General features: G+C 39.7%; 1 protein-coding gene across 3 annotated transcripts in view; it reads right to left on the bottom strand.

Moving 5' to 3' along the window:
• TPD52L1 (TPD52 like 1) overlaps window positions 1-22,303 on the bottom strand; it is a 62,538-nt gene that overhangs the window by 32,595 nt on the left and 7,640 nt on the right. Inside the window, exons 1-4 of one of the 3 annotated variants that reach the window (XM_072855782.1) lie at window positions 8,191-8,306; window positions 7,783-7,877; window positions 6,388-6,546; window positions 422-570 (exon numbers count right to left, since the gene is read on the bottom strand). In XM_072855782.1, coding sequence (XP_072711883.1) covers window positions 422-570; window positions 6,388-6,546; window positions 7,783-7,797 — 323 coding nt within the window. In that variant the 5' untranslated portion in view covers window positions 7,798-7,877; window positions 8,191-8,306. Of the gene's footprint in view, window positions 1-421; window positions 571-6,387; window positions 6,547-7,782; window positions 7,878-8,190; window positions 8,307-22,303 lie in introns of those variants that run through there. The other 2 variants (XM_072855784.1, XM_072855783.1) reach the window with 2 other exon arrangements.

Genomic DNA, 22,303 nt, shown 5'->3' with positions numbered 1-22,303 from the left:
GTTTTGGTTATTAATTATTATTGTTGTTATTATTATTATTATTTTACTGTCTTTATTTTACTTTATTTATTGTCTCTTTTGGAAGTTGAAAAATATAATACATTGAGATTTAAAAAGGTCCTTTCTCTCCTCAGTAAGGACTCTGTAGGAACATGTCATGGGACAGGAAGATAACCTTCTCAGTGCCACAACAGTTCTAGTTGCTGTGATTTTGCAAGACACAGTAGCAAAGCATGTTGCTGCTGTGGAAGGGTTTTTTCCAGGTCTCCTTGCTCTGAGAAGCTTGACATGTTTGTCCCTGCCATCTACTCCTCCTGGCAGGTATTTTAATTGCTAAATTTCACACCAGGGCTCATCAAGACAGTATCCCCAACATGCTACACAACATATAAGAATGAATTTATGCAAGGTCTGTACTCACGCAGAAGTGGTCTGCATATCATGCCAGCTTTTGCTGAAGTTCTGCTTCAGCTCATTCATCAGACTTATGCCAAGCTTTTGTTTAATTTCAACCAGGTGCTTTTCTTTGGCTGCTAGCACTTGCCGCAAAGTTGAAATTTCATCCTCTAGCTGAGAGACACAAAGAGGGAGGAGAAAGGAGAAAGGTATTAGCCTGTTCCCACAGGATGATAAACACATACGATGTTAAGAGATTAAATGAATCTCACATAAACTTGCATTTTTTGTAGGTGACTAGAGAGACAGAGAGATTCAAGTGCTTGTGGAGATCACAAAGACATGTCCAGAACAGAGCTGACACTACATTAAATGAATGTCTTGAACTATGCCACCTATGTGCACCATCATACACAAGCATCTGATAAGACAGAGAATTCTCCAGTAAGAAAGTGACTATTGAGCGACGTGACCAAGATCTGCCTTAGAGCATTAGGAGTCTCAAACACCAGCTTTCCATTCACTAGTAAAATGGGAATGGGCAGAACAAGAGAAGACTGGATAATTCAGGCAGATATCTCCCTTTGAATCCACAGGCTTTTAACTTCATATTTGCAGCTTTTTAGTCTTCCACTCATTAAAAAAATAGATGCAAATTCTTAGGAGCAGGTTAAAAAAAAACCTGCATGATAATATATGACTTGAGAGTATCATAAAAAGTTACATCCTTGTCACATGAGTTTTAACTATATATTTAAGCCCTACATATATCAAAATAGTAAAATAAAATTATATAGCAGATGGACTGTTAACATGAGAGAACTCAAAGCATAGAATCATTCAGAAGACACAGCAGATTAGTCTTTTCAGAGCTCCCAGTCATTAACCAAACTGTGCGAAGTTGTAAAGACACCATTCAGCCCAAACAGAGGGATACAACTCTCCCTGCAGTGGATATTATTTCAAACATTTAAATCAAGCCAGTGTTTTAGCAAGGCAAAGACCAGAACACTTGACTGAGACAAGGGACCGCTGAATCAGCCGGCCCCAGCTCAGGATCCTCCCTCCTGGGCAGCACTCCGGCGAGCAGGGTTTGCATTCTTCATCCGAGAGCCTCCTAAGCCAATTATACAAGCAGCACTCACAGGTACTGAAGCTAACAAGGGCAAGCTGACACCAGAGCAAGCTGCCTTTCACTTCAGGTTTAGAAGTTCCCTTACCAACTGTGTTCCTTCCTCCATATGTTAATAGGATAACATATGGTAATGTATCTGATTACCATATGTTAAGTTCCCTGGAACCACAGTCTCCCTGTGATTTAACTCCATAAGCTGCAAGGAATAAGGCAAGCACCAGCAGAATGAGTTGCTGACCTCCAGGGCTATATTTAGGATGTCAATACCAGCCTTATTTTTATTTTACACACTCATGCATTCTACTTCCCTGTAAAACTGGCTGCAAGCTCATTGTTCTTGAAAAGTCTCACCCTTGAATCCCCCAGTTACCAGTTTATCTTTTGTCACTACCTGCTATCTAAATTATTCAAGCAGCTCAGGAATTAAGCAGCAAGACTATGAACACAAGGCAAAATCATGACCTCAGTGAAGCAGATACCAGTATTCGCCGACGCCTGTGATGCCAACACTTCACCTGTAGAATACATAATCTAAAATTGCTTTATTCCTTCCCATGTCCTTTATGCTCCATTATACTCCTAACCTGCAAATGAAACGCTGTCAAGAGGCAGCATGAGTTTCTCTTCTGAGAGGATAACTGGTTAAAGGCTTACAGAAAGAAGAAATCACAAATGTCAGCGTTCCTCAGGCGGCAGTTCAGAGCTCCCCTGAGTTGTCTCCCATCCACAGCAAGCCCCTTAGTGCACAAGTGTGTAACACTTGTGTAACACTGCTAAAGAACTTAACTTAAACCAATACCAGTATGCTTACATGTACTTAAACATTAATGCTTTCCATATGGGCTAGCACTAGGCTGATCATTAGGTACCTGGATATGTAAACATTCAAGGGCTTCTATTAAAATTACTTTCCATCTGTTCTGTTGAATAGACACCTAAAGCTGTAAAGCCCTAAGCAAGCATTAACCATGTGCTCAATGGTGTAAGTACAAAGAACATTTTTGACTGTATTAAAAATAATAAATTATTTTTCTTTAGAGATCAGACTCTGTTTTTTATTTGACAAAATCCTCCTCAAGCTCCATCATTTTAAAATAATGGAAGATGCAAAGCCTCTCTCAAGTGCTCAAGTAGCAGTGATTGAAGACTGAAGTAGGCAGAAAGGATTAGGGACTTACAGTAGCTTCTTGAAAAGCATTTAAGCAGGTTACATACCTAACTCCCATGGAAGTCAGGCATCACCTGCTTAGGCATTTTTGAAAAGTCCACTGTTATAAATCCAGACTCCATTATGAAACTAGGGTTTAAGTCAACAGAAATACAACCTTCTAGTCCTCACGTTTCCCTTCTTTCTAAGTGCAACAGAGTCAGAAGAAGAGAGATGCATCATATAGGGACAAAGTTGCCTTCTCCCTTTTTGTGGACTTAGGAATCAGCAATTAGTAGCTGTTTTTTCCTTCCTCTATTATTGTGTGGGACATGCAAAAGCAAGGAGAGGAGCTGACCACCTAAGACAGTACGATTCCCACGATTAGCTGACATGAGTAACATGTAAATCACACAAAGGAAAAAATCCACAACTATAGATAGATATCTCTGAAATCTGGGACTGACTAATAATATGGAAGAAGGACAGTTGAAGTCCAGGTAAGTCCAGCACACAAACACAAAGTATTTTCCCTTGTTTTTCCTTTTTTGATTATTTTAGGGCAAACGGTATGTTTTAGAGGGTTGAACATCCTTTTAAGATGGTGGCATGCCTGAAAGAAACCACCCCAGTAATTCTCTAACATATAACCTTTCTCATTTTCTCCAGTAGACACTCACAAAACAGCTCATAAAAAACAAACCAGAAAGTACTTATTCAGTAAAATGGAGCATTTTGGATAAACTACTATTAATAAAAAATTATGTCAGTTGGTATTATCTATATTCTGAGATACACACAGTACTATGTAGAATGTGGAGGTGGGAAGATTCAGCTATTGGTTGGAATAATAGCGATGAATGGGTTGAATGGTAAGCTGAATAGTAAACTGAATATTTATTATGCTTGTTTTAAGGATCAAGGCAGTGATTAAAATATTAAGGGGCCCCAAGAGAAAACAGAAGCCAGCATAGTTAAATGTGTACTTCTAAGTTAGATTAAGCATCCTTTTTCCCTACCACTACCTCATCCAAATGTGTAGTGCCCTGGCCCGGCTGCTTGCACAGCCCTTCTCACCAGGGGGAGCTGAACCAGGTAAAAGCCATCACAGAAGAAACAAGGGCTGTTTTTAAGCCAGATCAGTTCCCAGATCCAATGCGGAGAGGTGCGCAAGTACCTGTGTGGGCACAGCACAGGGGGCAGGAACAAGTGGCTGGAGATGGAGAAGAGAGGAGAGGAAGGCAGTGATCAATTCAAGCAGCACCAGCAGTACAGCCGTCGAGGTCGTGGTCTGTGATATGTACCACAGGCATACATCACTACTGAAAGGAAGGCAGACATGGCTGTTTGGGAGTGAGAACTATCTGAGGGACAGGCTTTGTCAGGTATTGTTTAAAGAAATAAAAAGCGAGTTACGCAACCAACACCAGCAGTGTGATAATATGCTGACAAAAACTTTAGAAGGAGCAGGCAACTACAGCAAAGCCAGCAAAGAAACCGAGGCCATGGTCCCCTGACAGGGAGGTCTTGGAGCCAGTGCTGTCCCAAGGAACACCCACGGGCCCCTATGGGCTGGTACACCCGTCTTTGGTTGCACCACCACAATTCACCCCTGCACGGCACCTCCTAGTCATGCTGCCAAAACCAGCCAGGAGGCACGCAGGTGAAAACAGTAGGGGTAGAAAGTTTGAAAGGGCAGTGCCACAAAACCTCTCACATCGTGGAACCATGGCTTGGAAATACCCTGGATCCTCAAGGCAGGCTCACACACTTCACCACCACTGGTACCACCATGGCAGCCAGACTGCAGCATGCATCTGCCCACCTGTGCTAGAACTGAACATCAACTCTCTGCATAGCTATATCCTGTAAGAAAAGCTAGAAAACATGTAACAGACAAAAAGTGTAATAAGGAAGGACCAGCTATATCACTGGTGGGAAGAGCAACTATGAGGGGGTACTTGATAACAGAAAGAAGTTCACTTGTGAGGAAGAAAATCAACTTTTCCTTCATTTCATTGGCTTTCAAAAAAAATCCGTAACACGACTGCACCTTCTCTATGCCATTATTTCACATAATCCTTTTTATGTCAGAAGACACAAAGAAAGTTACAGCAAATATACAGAAAAACTGTCTCTCAATGAAGCCACTCCATGGACCCTTAAATTTTGAATAGCTATTGTATTTAGTAAACTAGTGATTGTTATTGAATTGTTACCCCTTTTCAAAATTGCTGAGTATTATAACATGTGTACTAAAATGCACAAAATATTTGTAAGGAAATGTGAGCACCTTACTACGGTAGCCTTTTAAAGAAAGTAGTTGTAACTGTGAACAGAATAACAGCACAAAAAATAACAGGCAATCCACCTCTGCACCAAATCATATAGCTCAAATTTTACATCTCCAGGCTGAGTATCTGTTGATTTTTTAAGTTTTTCCTTGGGTGAACAGCACCCAGAGACATCAGGGACACTTATAAATAAAATTAGCCATAAGTTTGCAGAAAAAGGTACTTGCATCTTTCCTCAAACTGGGAATGCACACATAACTGTGTAACACACAGAGCTGAACTTAGAACTTGTGCATCAGCTAGAAAGCTTGTAGATCAAACCAGATAGCTGCTTTTGTGAAGATACGGGAGGGGGAAGACAGCAAGGAGTAAATGACTACTTTGATGAGCGTAATGGAAGGACAACTGACAGCAGTGAGTGAGAGAGCTCAAAACCTCAGCTGCTGTTTCGACTCAGGAGTCATTGTACCATGCTCCTCACATTGAGGGAGGAAGGGGGGGGGGGGAATAAATCCGTTCTGCTAACGAGCTTCTGGCCTTATGTAAAGTTTTCTGCTATTATTCCAAAGTGTCAGACTGACCTCTGTTAATTCAAATGACTGTTAGAAGTTCCTGTAGGAGTTACTCATTTTACTTGAATTGTAGAAATTCCAAGGCTCGATTAGAGTCAGAGCCCTGCTGTGTTAGCCAGACTACAAATACAAGAACAGAGTTAGTCTGCGCTCTGAAAAGCTTCCAGTACAAAGAGACTACTAGCAGGGGAATAGGAAAAGAGTGTAGAAGAAACCTGTCAGAAAAACAGTAGTGCTAGGGAAGGAGAAAGAGGAAGAAGACAGAGAATATATACAGCAGATACACAACACAGAGATGGAACATACTTTTTTCTGTTTAAATACATGCACAAAGGTGCTCACAACAGCTCCCCGTTATATCAACTATTAAGCAATTGCAGCATTAAGGAAGATTTGAACCTTTCAGAACAATAAGAAGAAAGGTGCCTGCTCCTACAGGCTCAAACAGGTATTACCTAACACATAAGGACATGGAAGAAAACAAAACTACCACTGGTGGAGCAGAGGGGGCTTGAAAGTAAAGACTAACAGCTTTTCAAAAGGAAATATTAGCCAATTCCCACAGATGTTTCTTTCTGAAGGAGGCAAGGTCTTACACGTTTTTTATAGTCTTTTCTAAGAATCATAAGCCTCATTTAAGTTTAGACTTTGTTCACTCTAAATTCAAGTTTTCCAAACCTTTCTTAACATAATTACCAGTTTTACTTTGTTTTTAAGCATAAGCTGTATGCCAGTAAACTGCTGCGAGCAATTCAGAAAATAATTTCTAGGTCAGCCAAGATCAGAATATTTGAAAGGCAATCTCTCACTTGTGTGTTGGTACATGAATTAAAGCATTTCTACCATGAGCCACTGAGAACTCTCTGCTCCCACAGGTATCAGCAAGCAGGAAGGATGCCCAGAAACTCTTGCAACTAATTCTCTTGAGAGAGGTATATCATTCTCAGTTGGCTGCAGGAAGTCCTTTTTTTTCTTCCTTGTTTCCATCTGCCTCTTCAGTCCCTTTCACCAGAAAAGAGAAGAGAATCACAAACAGCTGAGGTTGGAAGGGACCTCTGGAAGTCATCATGTCCAACCTCTCTGCTTAAGCAGGGCCACCTAGAGCCAGTTGCCCAGGACCACGTCCAGATGGCTTTTGAATATCTCCAAGAATGGAGACCCCACAACTTCTCTGGGCAACCTGCACCACTGCTCAGTCACACTCACAGTAAAAACATGTTTCCTGATGTTCAGAGGGAACCTCCTGTGTTTCAGTGTGTGCCCACTGCCTCTGGTCCTGATGAAAAGCCAATAATGAACATCCCAACTCCTACCTCATCGCTATGTGATGAACTGCACATGTAAAGTTTCGCTTCCTTCTTATTATTTACAGATATGACAGGATCAGCAAAGAGGTAAAAATTAACCAGCAACTCAGAAACCCAAGGCTTGACAAAAATATTAAAGCAAAACCTCAATTTTTTGGTTTTTGTTTCACTAGAAAATCCTAAATCAGCACTGAAGGTAAATGACTTGAGAGTCATTAAGAATGTGACTTTTTAGAGTATGTAATATTACAACTTAATTTTAATTTAAGTGTTTCTGTTGTACGAAAGACAGGGATCAATCTCTGCAAAAGAACTGTCCTCTGGATGCGCCCATTTTGTGTGTAATAGCAGCAAATGCTTCACAGAGCACTGCGGAACAATTATGAAGGAATGCTTTTTCCCTAGCCAGTTTACACTTCGAGGGTATATGCTCACAGTCCCGAATTTTGGGTCTCCTACTATTCAAATGGGTTATTATATTCTTGCTATGTGAAGTTTCCAACCTACTGTCTTAAAAAGACATTATTTCAATTAAGACAAAAACAACTCCCCCCCTTCATACACCTGTGATTTCTGTTATTTGTCTCATATTTAAAATAAGTAGACCCTCACTTTTTCCCATTCTCTCTTTTTCCATTTTGGAATTTCACTTCTGTTTATGTGGTATTCAGCAGCAGTAACTAAAACTGAATCCACCCTCCCATTGTAGACCAAATCTAGACAATCTCTTTAATCTTTGTAATAAAAAGACCACATGGTTCACACCTTTTTCCTCCCATCTACTTGTTATTAAGTATTATTTTTTAACTTCTTCATGGTGTCATGACATCTCCTCAAGTTCTTTAATTAAACAAACAACAAATGCAAAGCAAAAATGTAACCCTCTCTAAACACATCAGTGACAAAGGAAACAAAAATGTGGTGAAATTACTTTGCTCATCATCATCAGTCACTTCTGTAACCATTATCACCAGCTCTTCCTCTGAGCACCACACAAAGAATCTTTTCCATCAGGTGTCACAACCACTGTAACAAAAATACCATAGATCTAGTAAGAAGAACACCTTTCATTCTTTATAAAGGAAGGTTTATAAATAAAGACATATCTTGACTAAAATGGTAAGGTATATTTAACTTTCTCTCTACGATCATCAAGTAGAAGATATTTAATCTTCAAAAAATATCTATGGAAATTAATTGCTTCACATTATTGTAGCCTAGAATAATTTCACTAAAAAGGAAGAGCATACTGTTATGATGTGTACTACATCCTACAACTAATATCTCCCAGTTTAAGGAAGTAGAAACAGTAATACTCACAGAAATTCAAATTCATTACCTTGGCTAGCTCAATCTTTAACTCTTCTTTTTCTTCTTCAGAAATCATATTGGTGAAATCAACATCAGTGACCACATCTTCATCTGCTTCATGCAAAGACTGGGTTTCCAACAGGCCTTAAAGTAAAGAGTTAAAAGATCAAGACAAGCATTATCAATTATTTCGGCTATACTGACCTCCCCTAAAATCTAAGAATTATATAATATTCACCCACTAGGAAAAAAACAAAGAAAAACAAAGCAACTTTTTCCTGCTAAAAGTGATTTGGATTCTGCTCCTCTTTGCTTCTGAAAAGCTATTGGAGGTATCAGATGGTAATGTCTGCACAGAAGCAATTTAATATGTGAAAGCACCGCTCATTCCCAGAAAGCAATCACCTTGGACCCCACTAGTCCCTGACGAGGCATTTTCTTGCTTCTAACAATACAAAAGAAAAAAAGGAAAAAAAGAAAGCTTTTTCTTCAAAATAAGAAAGCTGGTTAATGTGGATCACTGATGTGAATAGTGAACAGTACACTGAGCAATAAGGAAGCACATAACTGACCCAAATTTGCTTTAAAAGTACCTATGATTGCAGAAATTTGAGAACCTTACAGATGTACAGCGTTTGCAGAAGCAAATGCCATACCTACTGTTTGAATTTTCTAAATGTTAGACAGAAGCATACCTTGATTGCTCAATCTAAACCTGTGAAGGGTGAACAATTATACTGGACCTCCAGTTACTTTCTTCTGCGTGTCCAAGATCAGGATCAGTATGTATGATAACCAAGATAAGCATATACATAAATGTTTGTGAGACCTGGGCCTGCCTACTATAATATATACAGAGGAAACAAAATATAACCTATCTCCCAATCATTCAGTAAAGAGAAGAATGATTGCTGGGGTTCCAGCCATTAATTGCCTCTCATTCTTCATTGTCTGCAAACAGAACAATGCAAAACATGAGATAACAGAAAACATTCTTGCTCCTTTGGAACTTGTTTTAAAGTTCTCAATCTGTTTCTGTTGCGGAAGAAAATTCTCCTCCAGGCTACATCTGGGACAACACTTTTCCCTGTATTTCAGTTCTTTAGCAGGGTAATCAGCTATCTCAGCTGACTCTTGACATCTGTATACTGCTTAATACAGAAGAGAACAACTTCTTCCCCAGGTCCACAGAGGCCTGTATTACACAGAGATTAGAATTTAACTTTGTTAAGTTTTGGCGGTAGGGAATAGAGGTTACAAGCAGCAAGTCTGGAGTATTCAACAACTTGAAATTGAGTACTTAATATTTCATGCAGAAAGCAAAACTCCCTCCAGCTTTCTGTCATTTCTTCCACCTGGAGTCCCCCAGTGTACCTGGATTTCCTCCTATTTAACTGAACAGAACTGATTTGGTTCATACCATCAACTTCACTGCAGAGCACAATGTGGTGAACTCAGCCTTGTTAATTACAAACTCCCCTGAGGGGGAAGATAAAGACCAGCAACACAGGTGCTGAACCCCTGCCTGGCACCATACACAAGAACAGAGCACCACCCTTAAGCACAAAACCTTTTAAAAAACATGAAAGCATACAGAAGTAGTTGATACCTTAGCTATTACCCAAAAAGCAGCTTGCCAGGAAAACCTAGATTGCAGAAGACACAACAAAAGAAAAGCACATTTATCCAGTAGGAATACCCCCAAAACACCTTTATTAACACCCCTCCATCCCTAAACACAATTGTTTGGTATTTGTTTGAGGATTAATAGTGTCGCTATGGGAATCAGGCTAAACTTAGTTCCCATGGTCTTGAAAGCAGTCTCTTTTTTCATGGATAAAGGAGCAGCAGTACAGGGCAGCTCTTGGAAATGCCAGGAAGAATCTCAGGGGCAACAGGGTTAAGGCTGAAAACCCTTAAGAAAAGTCTTGGGGTAGATGTGAGATGAGGTGATCTTGGAGCAACAGATACTTGAGCTAAAAAGAAGGCAGATCTGTGCTGAAGGGACAGCATTGGTTTGGGATTAGCTAGGTAAAGAGGCCAGAATTGCTGGACAATGGTTAGATAGATATGGAAGCCAACATGGGCCAAAATCACCAAAGACAACTGAGTAGCGCTTAACTAGACCCAATGGTCAAGTTCAAACTTCAAGATTGAACAGAAATTACAATCCATTCCAAAAGAGCACATGCATGTCAGTCTTCTGCATGATCCTCTGCAACCTCATCCAGTGCCAGTCCCAATTCTTATCTCTTGCTTCTCGTCCAAGTCCTCTAAAATGTAGTCTGATCCTTCAGCCTCCACCTTCTTGCTCAAGCCACTACCAGAGTCCTCCCCAATGGTCACTGTCCCTCCGCAAAGGCTTTGCTTCAGTCACCTCACAGCTCCAGTCTGAACATCTCTCCACCATACTGTGGGTTGCAGTCTTCTTTCAGTCAGTCTCAGTTCTGAACTTCCTCACATGAGCACTATCACGAGCAACCTACTCTCTCACTCTTCCCTTGCTGTTCTCAGTCTCTGTCTTTCCTTTATGATCCTTGTTTTTTCCAGCCACACCTACTAGCTCTCAGTCCTGGACTTCACCTTCTGTTGCCATTCTACTTTGTTGAAGACAGCTTCACTGGTATCCTCTCACCACTTATGACTGACCCCTTCAGTTCTGGGCCAGGTCTATCAGCATAGCTAGTATACTTCACTTCTAGTGCTAGGTCATCTGAACTTCTCAGCCCCTTTTCCCCACTTGAGCAACAGAAACTCATTTCTTGAATCCGACCTGAAAAGATCAACAGAAACTCATTTCTTGAATCCGACCTGAAAAGATCTCTTCACCAGTGTCTGGGGCTACCTTCACAGACCATTTCTCTAATTTGCCTGTCTTAGCCTTCAGCTTAGGAAAGGGGGGAATAAAAAACTGAACACATTAGGAAGAAAACAGGCTTCCTGAGGCAGAAGAGATCTCAACCTTTTCCATCTACTGAGAATGTAAACACAGAACTCTGTCCCTGTGATTTTTATCCTAGAGAATTTAGCATCCACAATTTCAAGCAATTGCACAGCAAAGTATGCAGGCAAGGTTCCCAAGACTTTGTTCTTAGTATTTTTTTTTAATTTATGTGCCTGTCCCTGTTTCCCCTCTAATAACCACTGAGTACTTCAATAGATTTCAAACAGAGTTAGAGGTCTCTTAAAACAAGTTTAATGAAAACAATCAGTTGGTAGAGAAGATTTAAAGTGATTTCACAGATAGAGAGAATGTTAGGTGACCTCATCCTTATATAAGGTATCAGAGAAACCAAACAGGGAAGAAAGGTCATTCATAAAATCTTATTAATAAAAAACAGAAAAAAAGTCCAAGTTCGTACTTCTGAGCACCACAGCATCCATTCCAAAGCACACCTTCTGTGAGGTTCCTACAGCACCTTACCCAGGAGGAGTTCAGCACAGCCTCAGGAAGAACTACAGTATTAACTTGATTCAAGGAAGTCAGCCAACCACAAGACACAAAACCATAGGAAATTAGGCTATCGACATTTTCCTACTCATAAGACAACTTGTTAGTTTTGCAGTCTCCAAAGAGAACAGGAACCTGCAGCAAAATTCACACCAATATATTTAAGAATTGGTAATGATTTTGGTAGTAAAACAGCTCCTATTGCTAGTATTGCTGACCCCAAAATATTCTCCTACCTTCTACTCTGTGCAGGAAGCACAGCCTCCTCTCAGCCTTCCCTGTAGGGTCCTTTCAACTAGGCAGCCTGGGCAATATAACTTTCAGACATTGGTTAAAGATGCACCAAGTACAGAAGCATAACAGAATACAAGAGCTCAGTGGGATTGCTGATATGTCTTGAATTAACCACATGAGTAATTCTTTAAGAATCAAGGAACAAGGTAGGATCCTATTTAGTGTGTTTAGCCACACATTTTGTTAAACACACTTAGGCTAACAATTCATGAAAACACACACAAGGATGAGTTGACTCAGCCAAACAGAGCCGAGTCCTCGAATTTAAGTATTTTTCTACACTGTATAGAAGAGTGCCAGATTTAGGCATCTAAAAGCCAGAATTTTAAGATAATGCTGCATTTTTATATTTCACCATGTACATTCAATTCCAACAATTACGTACTTCACCCAGGAAAAAAGAAATCTGCACTTTAGCAAGGCAGACATTCATCTGTGTGCATGTACAGACATTCAGTTTATGCATACAGTTGCTGCGGCTGAGCACGTAACACAGCTCTTCTTGTTAGTTCCACACTTCTTCCTTTGGGGATAGAAGGAACTTAACTGCTTCCAATTCACCTGGAATTAAATATATCTATATAGTATATATCTATATAGATAACTATATATCTATACATAGTCGTAATGTATCTATAGTTTTATAAATAATCTGTAACTTCTCACAGAAACTAAAATACAGATCAGATGTCCAAGGCAAATCTTTCCTCCAGCATTGGAATATGATAGCTTTTACAGTGCACCTCGATTTCCATTTGCTGATCTCTATGCAAAACCCGTCTTTCCCTTTAAATTTAGGCTATCTTAAATAATAGTATTCAAATTACCATTAGCTGCTTATTAAAATAAACTTGTTGGGAAGTTGCAAATCTGGTCAGGTAACATTTCAAGGCACTTTTTTCCCAATAGCTTACTGAAGGTATGGGGAAGCTGTAAAATTAATTTAAGTCATTCTTTCTCTTAACTTACAGGATTAGGGAAAATATTTATTACTTACTAACTCTCAGTTAAGGCTCCTTCTGACAAAATATAGGGAGCATAAAATTTCAAAGTGAAACACTTCCCAATGGCTAAATTAGTTTTCCATATGAAGTGACAAATATATGCCTGGTCAGAATCATTACTGGCAAATTACCAACTGGTTTTATGTGCAGGGAGCTAAAGCAGTTTTACCTGCATGCTCACAAAAGTGAAGACACTAAAAGAACCTACTCTGCTAGGGTTCCTGCCCCTGATTATTAAATTTAACTGACTTCACTGCACTGAGAGTCGTAGTAATTCTAGAACTGCAAGATATCTGATACTCCCCAGACCAATACATAATGATGCTTTAATCCCGCTAAATGAAAGTCAAGTTCTACATAGTCAACGGCATTGCTAAAGCAGCAACAATAAGCAGAGGGGTTACGATTAGGACATTATTATGTTTGAAATGGAGCACAACATAGGTCAGCATCCACCAGCTCAGACTACAGGTGCATCAGTACAAACTCGTTCTCTGCTAGTCAGCCATGCCGAGTTACACAGCTTATCAGCTCAGGCACGCTGATAACATAACATGCTGCTCTGGAGCCCTGAGCTAGGACCTCTGCTTTGGATCACATGGATACCAGTTGCTCAGGGCTCATGGGTATCTCTGCACTGTGCTACACTGCAAAGACAGCAGAACATTTCTTGCAGTTACCGCTTTCTCTCTCTAGATACTGCCATCTCACACACTTACAACTGGAGTCTCCAGACCCAGGGGAGTGCTCTGAGTCCCTGCCAATGACGTAGCCACCCTTTAAGGGCAGGTTTCCAAGGAGCAGCCCAGAACCCTGCAGTGCGCTTTAAGGGATGTCATATAAGCCCACCTGTAAGTACTGCTCTCATACGGTCTCAAAATCCTGGGCAGGCATTTTCCTCTCCTGCCCAGCTAGGTAACCTGACAACACACAGCTAGTTGGTCTGGGAGAGACAGTATTTTTGCCTAAAGATGCATAGGTAGTGGTTATGAGCCATGGAAGGTTTGGTCACTTTGGGAAGGGAGTTGTACAAGTAGCTGAGATGTTTTCAAGATTAACATAAAATCTTGATGGATATTTGGTAGCAGAAGAAAGGAAAAAAAAGGAAAAAAAAAAAAAGAAAAGGTCTGAGGTTCCCAATGCTCCTCCTTTTCCTGCCTAGTATGTATGTGCTTCTTCATGGAGGAGTCACATTCAAGCTGCATTCCCTGCTCCCCTTCCCCTCTTCCCAGAAACACTGAAGATCATGCCTTGTTTCTAGCTGTGGTCAAAACTGGAAAAACTGGAATTGTGATGGCTATTAAAATTGTTCAGATGTACAGCTGCTATGATTTCAGAATTATACCAATATCCAGGTGTGGTATCAGGAATTGATTTTACACCCATTTAGAATAGCAATTTAGTTGCTGGGTGGGTAAATGGCTTCTGCTTCACTTTGTAGCATAGGTGTTGCAGACTTCCCAGAATGAATTAGGAGCTTCATCCAACAGATTACCAGCCATCACAAGAACCCATTGCATTGGTGATGTCCTGTATCTCTTATGTCCTTTACTAACGACACAATATTTTAGGCATTGACCTCCACGTATTCGTCTAAAGTAGAGATTTTTCCAAGTTTCATTCAGGCAGGCCACTAACAGATAGGACATGAGGACAGAGCCCACAAACCACCGCTTACTAGCATCTGTTTTCTTCTCCTCCTCCATCTTATCCAGATTAAGTCAATCCTGGTTCTCCTGAATTTAATTTCAGTTGCTGTACCTGGTGCTCAGCAATTCTCTTCCACAGAAAAATCACACAAGAGGCATCAGTGGAGCAGAAGCCATCTTGGAAACTGTTCCGTGAACCTCCCACCCCTCATACTCCATGGTCATCTGAGAAGTCCTCATTGCCTACTCCCTTCTCTCCAATTCTTCCAGTTGCAATCAAGCTCAATCAAGACTTAGCTCTGGGATGTGCCATCCCAGGACTCTGCCCAGAGACAGATGTAAAGACGCAGCCCACCTCCCTCATTATCTCTTCCAGACAGCCCCTCTTCTTGTGGCCTAAGATTGCTGGGGACAAGATCTAAAGGTCCCTATGGTCTCATGCAACCTTATATACCTACAACAAATTACACTAAAAATATACCCATGTGTAACTCATTTATCCTCCACAAACAGGCAGACTAGTGACTGTCTGGACATATGTTACTTCAAAAGAAAAAAAAAAAGCCCCCATAAAGTATGGGAAAGCATGTAGTAGGTATAAATCAGTGCAGAGAGCTATTTGACTTTTACTTTAAAGAAAGTTTTAGTACTTACTGTCACATATAATGAGATAAAATACGCAGGAAATATGAAAAGTATGGGATTATCAGTAATTAGGAACTGCAAGTCATACAGAAGGATCCAACTCAAAACAATTGAGCTAACAACCCTTTGTATTAGGATATTTACACAAAAAAGTAGGCGATGGATAGCTGGGAGAACACATTTAATGTGATATTCTGAAAGATTCATATGACAAGATAATACAACAACTGTACAAGGAGTTACAGCATGCTGAAACACTTCATGGGCATTTTGGAGTTTTCCTCTAAAGTTCATGGTCGTTGCAGCTGAGACTAGTAACTAGTTTTACAGTCTGCTGTTAAATCTGATTTAATGCAAGAAACTGTTTCAGCACTGATCTGTACCTGTGCATATGTTTGCTACTAGAATTGTAGGGATGACAATTAAATAAGCCACTCAGAAACTACAGGATCTATAACTATTCCACAAAATTTAAATTAACCAAAGAATACAATTATAAAATCCAAGACAGATTTTTAGACTCATTCAGCTATCTGAAGATTAACTGGATTAAGATGTTTTAATTAGTGCTTTTTATGTATTTTCTCCATATTCATTTCAGGCTCATGCTCTAGAGTATTACGTATCAGGCTAATTTTTGTATGTTGACCTTGTTAGAAAAAAACAGAACAAAAAAAACCCCACACACTATTGGCAGCGATGTCTGTTGAATGAACCATAATGACAGCAAAATTAAAGGCAAGAACACCAAATTTTTGCTCGTGTACATTCTCTGATATTCATTTCAGGCAAATATATAGACGATCCTTTATTCTGAAAAAACAGTTAAGAACTGAAGCCCTTTTACTGCTCTAATTTTTTGTTTCTCAACCAGTTGAAGATAGCGTACCTACCTTGTTATCTAATATTCATATCAAATAGTGAGAAAACATCTTCTAATTGTATAACCCTTCTAGTAAACAAAATGACGTTACAGCTTCTTTTGCCATGTCATTATATTGCTGCTAACAGCATAGCAAGGTATGCAGAATAACTGTTTCTTATTTAAAATTGAAAACACTTGTTTACAAATTTAAATGGCAATTAAGTCTTCAAAGGGATGAAATGGTAAGTAGAACAAAGGAACTGTCCAGACACTGCATTAGTGTCTTTGATCTTCTTTATAATGTAGTCTTAATGCCAGATATAGAGATTAAGGGGGAAAAAGGGGGACTAGAAGCATGTACAGTAAATAATTAAATTGATCAGAAAAACTACTAAAAATTGCAAGGGTTTCCAGTACTGTTTTTTCCACTCTGAAGTTATTATGGGAAGATCCACCTAGAAAACAAACTACTTGAAGATCTTCCCTTCTGTGTCTGGTTCTAACTGTGGACAAGTCTGAACTGCTTGAACCTAGAAATTACTGTGGAGCCTGCCTTTCTCCTAGAGGACTTAGAACTCAGAATAGAAGGGAAGTTGATTTTGAAGCTAAGATTGGAAAATAAAACTAGAAGCTGGATTCATCTTGGTTCAGAGAGGGAAGAACTCTAGACACACAGGTCATGCAGATCAAAAGTGTAAATATTAAACAAAATTGTAGATTATACTTCCTGTGACCATGGGGGCTCAATCTTCCTTCTCCTCTGAGTATGCTCTCTTGGAAGAGAGATAAGGATGGGAAAGTGTCTTTGCATTTCCCCTCTCCACTGGGCTTTGGGTCGGGGGTGGTGTCAAGGAGAGGGAGGGCGTACAGCTTTTGGGTGTTCAAGAGCTCTAGGACGTAGTCTGTCATCTCAGAATAAGTGTCCCCAGTCGTCCTGGAGCAGCTCATTACAGACCTTACGAAGGCTTTCCATTCCATCTGTTAAGCCCTGCAAAACCAGGCACTAATAAATCTATCCATAGCTATGAGATAGATTGGCAGGTTTCCAAACAAAGGAACACTTTTATTTGAAGCTCCTGGATAAACAGCTGGTCGTAGTGTGCTAATTCTTTTCTCTTTTTTAGTAAAATAAAAATAAATTAATCATACATTGAGGATGTCTCTCTGTTATTTTTCCCCCAGACACCATTGACACAGCTGCCAATCTATACCAGCTAAGAAAGACAATCTACACACAAATAACTGGCAGAAAATGGATTCCACAGCTTCCACTGCACCGAGAAGCCATACACATTGGTAAGGAGTTTGATAATCATCCCAAAGACAGAAGTGCAATGGATAAAAGTGAGAATAGCAATCGTGGTAAAAATATATATATCGCTTACTAAAAGTAGGTACCAAGCTTCAACCTGAGAAATGATCTTGCAAACAAAATAATTATCTGAAATGTCCAGAAATGCTCAGTAGGCATGATCTCATGAATTGCATCAAATAGCTAGCTCTCTTTGTATAAAATAATAATCCTGCCTGCCTAGGGAAGACAAGGGCAACATTGCTTTCTAAGCTGTAGCTATGGAAATACATTTCACAACAACTGCTTTGTAACAGTTTAAAGACAGCAGATGCTTCTTTCTATTATGTCAATACTGAAAGTAATGACAGTATTGTACCACTTACTGTGCTTTCTATTGATTATTCTGCACAACTTTCTGTGAGGTCAAGGGTAGGAAAAAGATGCCACAAGTGGAAGGGTTATCATCTCTTTTTCTTTCTTTAGGCAGAACAGAAAAAAAAAGAAAAAAGATGAAGTCACGATGGAATAATAGGGAATGAGAAAGTGGATGACACTGAGTCACAAAAGAGACTTGTTCTCTACAAATAAGGTACCCTAGAAACTGTAACAGACTGCATAAAACAAAGGAAGGAATAAAGCATATATAATCAGACTAGAGAAAAAGCCATGTAGAGGAAGATAAGAGCGATGACATGGAAATGCTGGCAGTCAGAGGTGGAAGTTGTCATTCAAATTTCTTTAACCCACCCCTTCATACTAAAAATACACGAAGGTACATTTTTCTAATCTCAGAATAGACAGGCACCTTGGGTGCTATCCTCAGCTGGTAGAAGTGACTGCAATCCCATCAACTGTATAATTAAGCTTACACATCTGCCTCACTGAATCAAAATCACAGAAATTTAATGGCAGGATTTAATAACCTTTCTCTCCTAAGAAAGGATCAGTTTATTGTACTTTTCTAAAGCCAGGTGCAAAAGAATATCACTAGATAGCAATCTAGTATCTAGTGACTGCAGTAGAGTGCAGAGTTAAACTAAACTGCAGTATAGAGTACAGTACAGAGTTAAACTAAACTGCAGTATAGTTAAATTCACAAGCCTCCTCAATTAACTTCCAACAAAGTATCTGTGCTGCAAGAAGTGATAAAATTATATTTTTTAATTAAAAAATAAATTATTCAAGTAGCTATAATTTGTATCCTTTAGATGACAAAACACATAAGTAACAAGATCTTTATAAGTCTAATTTAAAAATGAGCAAAACCTTGCTGGAGCCAGCAGGTTGCTTTGCTTTCCCCACTCCCATCCTACTATCTCAACATGTAAGGCAGATATGTCACTTTTGATCCTGTAAACTTACTAGGGAAAATACACAAGAAACATTATAACTGGGCACACGACAGATTCTTTATTCTCTTCAGGCTCAAATTCATTATTCCCATTGCTTTAATACAGATTAAATGTCTCGGCATTGTCACATATACTCAAATAACACATTTAGGAATGCTGAGACAGAAGGGACAAATTATGGTCCCCTATATCTGCTCAATCTCTCACATTGGGAAAGTCAACATTACCGTTTTTAAGGACCAGGACTGTCTTTTTGCATACTGTTTGGCACAAAAGGTCTATGATCTCTGACTAAGCTTTGTAGGCAACATCAGAATTATAAATTAACAACAATAAATCACTCACTAACTTGGGATAAAGGCACAGTTCCTGTCCCCAGAGTTTTTCTTAAATGTTTATGTTAAGCTACGTAAGAGCTCACAGTCACCAAGAAGAGGCAGTGAATCAACATGCTCCTCAGAGCAGGCATATCTTGTGTCCTCCCCCCCAACTTTTAAGCACCACCTGCTTCAGTATGCAATACACTTTAACCCCTTTGTAATTAAGACTAGCTACTTTGCAGCAGTGCACTTTTGCTTTCTGAAGGCAGGTTATCTGTCAGTGTAGACCTCCTCCAAGCTTCCCTAAACAAACTCGACCTGCTCTTGGATGCATCTACCTGCAATGCAATTGCATTCCCATTTAAAACCAATAAAAATAAAGCTCATTTATACAAATATTATTTGAAAACAATCCCTTTTACCAGAGACAAAGGCCATGTATTCCCTTGCACAGGCCCTTTGTTTAAGATAAAACAGATTTTTATTTGTTAAAACACATACTCCAAATATATTGAAAAGCAGCTCTAATTTGTGTCACCTTGCTTCTTGCAAATGCACTGCCTTGCAGCTAGGCAGCCACTGCTGCGGCGGGTTGCTCTGATAAACCTGGAATTTGGAGTTAGTGTGACACTAATTCTCTGGACACAGGCCACACAAAATACTTCTCCATCAGAATAGCACCATCTAGCCGGGCCTGTTCAACTTAAAGTTTCATTTGTTTTTCCTCCAGTTTTTTTTACCAGCACCCTGAACTGTGAAATGAGGTATTTATTATTCTGCTCTTAATGTTAAGCTCCATGTTAAGGCCTTCAGAGTTTTTGGCATCATTAATTTTGTGGCTTTGCACACTCAGTGTTTTGTAGCACGCCATTACAAAGAAATGAGTTTAACTTAGTGAGGCTGTGGGTGGAGACATCTGGGGTTTAGGGCCCTGGATATCCATGAAGTTCCTATAGAAACAGGTTTCTCAGCCTTTCCTGCTGTTGGGTAGGGTTTGAAGACAGGAGGCATGTCTCTGCAGTTGGCCTGAGTTACACAAATGACCACATCGCAGGAGGGTCGGCTATTTATCAGACCAGGAGACAGAGTCTGGCGCTTCCAGCCACACTGGAAAGACCGTCTTAGTCTTTGAGGTCCCTGATTTACCCTCAAATACCAGCCAAAATGGCAGCAGTCACAGATAGAGTGCGTTTTTTCCTCCTTGAAGACCAACAGGGAAGACAAGCCCTGATCCACAGAGGGTCAGCTTCTCTGACAGCTGCTCTGGATACAGGCAATGGCAGAACAATTGGTAAGAGAAGGAAGGGGTTTAGGCACGTGGCACGAGTTGCTACCCCCTCGAGGCTGCAGTAGATCACACTCAGCAGTAAGAACATCACTCAAACCTCTACCCTACTCCACACAGATCACCCAGTCTGTTATCATGCCTATTGTAATTTCAGTACCTTAAGAAGGTCTAGAAAGAGAGCGCAAGACAGTCCTTGTCTTGTCGTTGCTCTTCTACTACCTTACATAAGAAGATTTTTCTGAGGATGCTGTCGCAGGACGGACATAACACAACGTACTTTTCTGAAATAAACCAGTATTCCAATGCTTGCATCTCTGCTAATAACTTCACAACTTCATCCCTATTCAACTTAATTGCTAAAATCTTATTCTCTCTTACCCTTCCCCCATCCTTGATTCCCACGTGCAGCACATCACTATGGCCAGAATGCTGCTGCTCCCCTTTCAGGACGTGTTCATGCTCCATATTTCTGTGCAGACCTGGACCCAACTGAGCAGCCTTCTAATTCTGGATTTAGGTCTAAATCAAATTCCCATCTTTGAACTTATCTCGAATGGGTACAAACTATTATCATTACATAATCTTCTTTATTCCTTGTGCTTAATGCAGACTTCATCTATATTGCTCATTGTCTATGCTCCTCTATTTTTTGAAGCAGTTTAAAACCACAAGGGGAGACATATTTTTTCCTCTACCTGTAGTATTTGACTTCCAGTTTCCTGACAATATCTGTTATTTAACTCTGCAAAGACCTTATTTAAATCTTCAGAACCACATTGTGATTCAGTTTATATTGAATGACATTATTCAGCAGCCTTTTTTTTTTTTTTTTTAATTAGACAGGCTATTCAAGTAATCGTTCCTTCTTCACCATCACCTTTTCTTTGCTATCAAAGCTTCTGCACCACCTGACCCACAACACGACTGAAGGATTTACTCTTGCAAGACCACATGGCTTCACTGGTTCTTCAGTATTCTCATATGCACCAGGGTACAGCACTGGTTAGATAGCTTAATTACATGGCAAACATCATTCTCCCTGATTATGACTTTGATTCCTTCCTCCCACAATAATAAGTTAATAGCTGCCATCTGCCTATTAAAATACTTTCAGCAGAAGATAATCTTCTGTTCCTGGCATAATTGCCCCTCTAACTCTGTAATGTACACACATTTCACTTGTCTCTAAGGAAAATCTGGTTGTGTTTAGATACAACTATCTCTGATCACTTTTTAATGAAAATTTAGCATGCACCAACCTAGCAGAGAAACAACATAAAGCATTTCAGGCCTTCAGAAGGTATTCTAACTAAACACATTCGCTCCGCATGATTCTCTAAAAATCTGTCAGCATTTCCTAGAGTGACCTATCTGTGATCTACTCAGTGGAGTTAAGAACATTTTAATTAAAGTGTGAAACATAGAAGGAGGAATTAGATAAGCACCTAAAATGCCTGAGCCAACATCAGCATGACAAGTTATTACTAAATCCACCTAAAGCACAATGAAAACAATTATTCCAAGGAAACTATGCAAAAGTATTTTAAAACTTTAAGATGGTTATGAGCAACCTTTTTGTAACCACAAACCTGCACCACCTTAGTGGCAAGGCAATGTCCTGGTGAAAAGAGAACACCTGAACAAACAGGTGAACACAGAAAAACCTAACTCTTTACTGAAGAAGCAAACATGGAAAGCATCAGCTCCCTTCAGCCACGATTCATAAATATTTACAGAATATAAATCATACAGCCTTTTAAATTAATAGCATACATAGTTTTTAATCATGCTTTCTATACTTTACTTACCATTTATAAATTAGTAACTTTAATTATTAGACAGTTATTAAATACAACTTTAAAGTGTGGCACAGGTACTAAAGAGAGACAACTTATGTATTTGGATGGCTAAAGAGGAAGGGTGTTTCACAAGTTAAAGCAAAACCCAGACAGAAATCAGACTGTACAAATGGAAAGAAA

The sequence above is a fragment of the Ciconia boyciana genome, chromosome 3 (assembly GCF_034638445.1).
Source record: "Ciconia boyciana chromosome 3, ASM3463844v1, whole genome shotgun sequence".
In the NCBI taxonomy this organism is placed as follows: domain Eukaryota; kingdom Metazoa; phylum Chordata; class Aves; order Ciconiiformes; family Ciconiidae; genus Ciconia; species Ciconia boyciana.
Note: the sequence above shows the minus strand (reverse complement) of the source record. Positions and strands in the feature narration are given on the sequence as shown.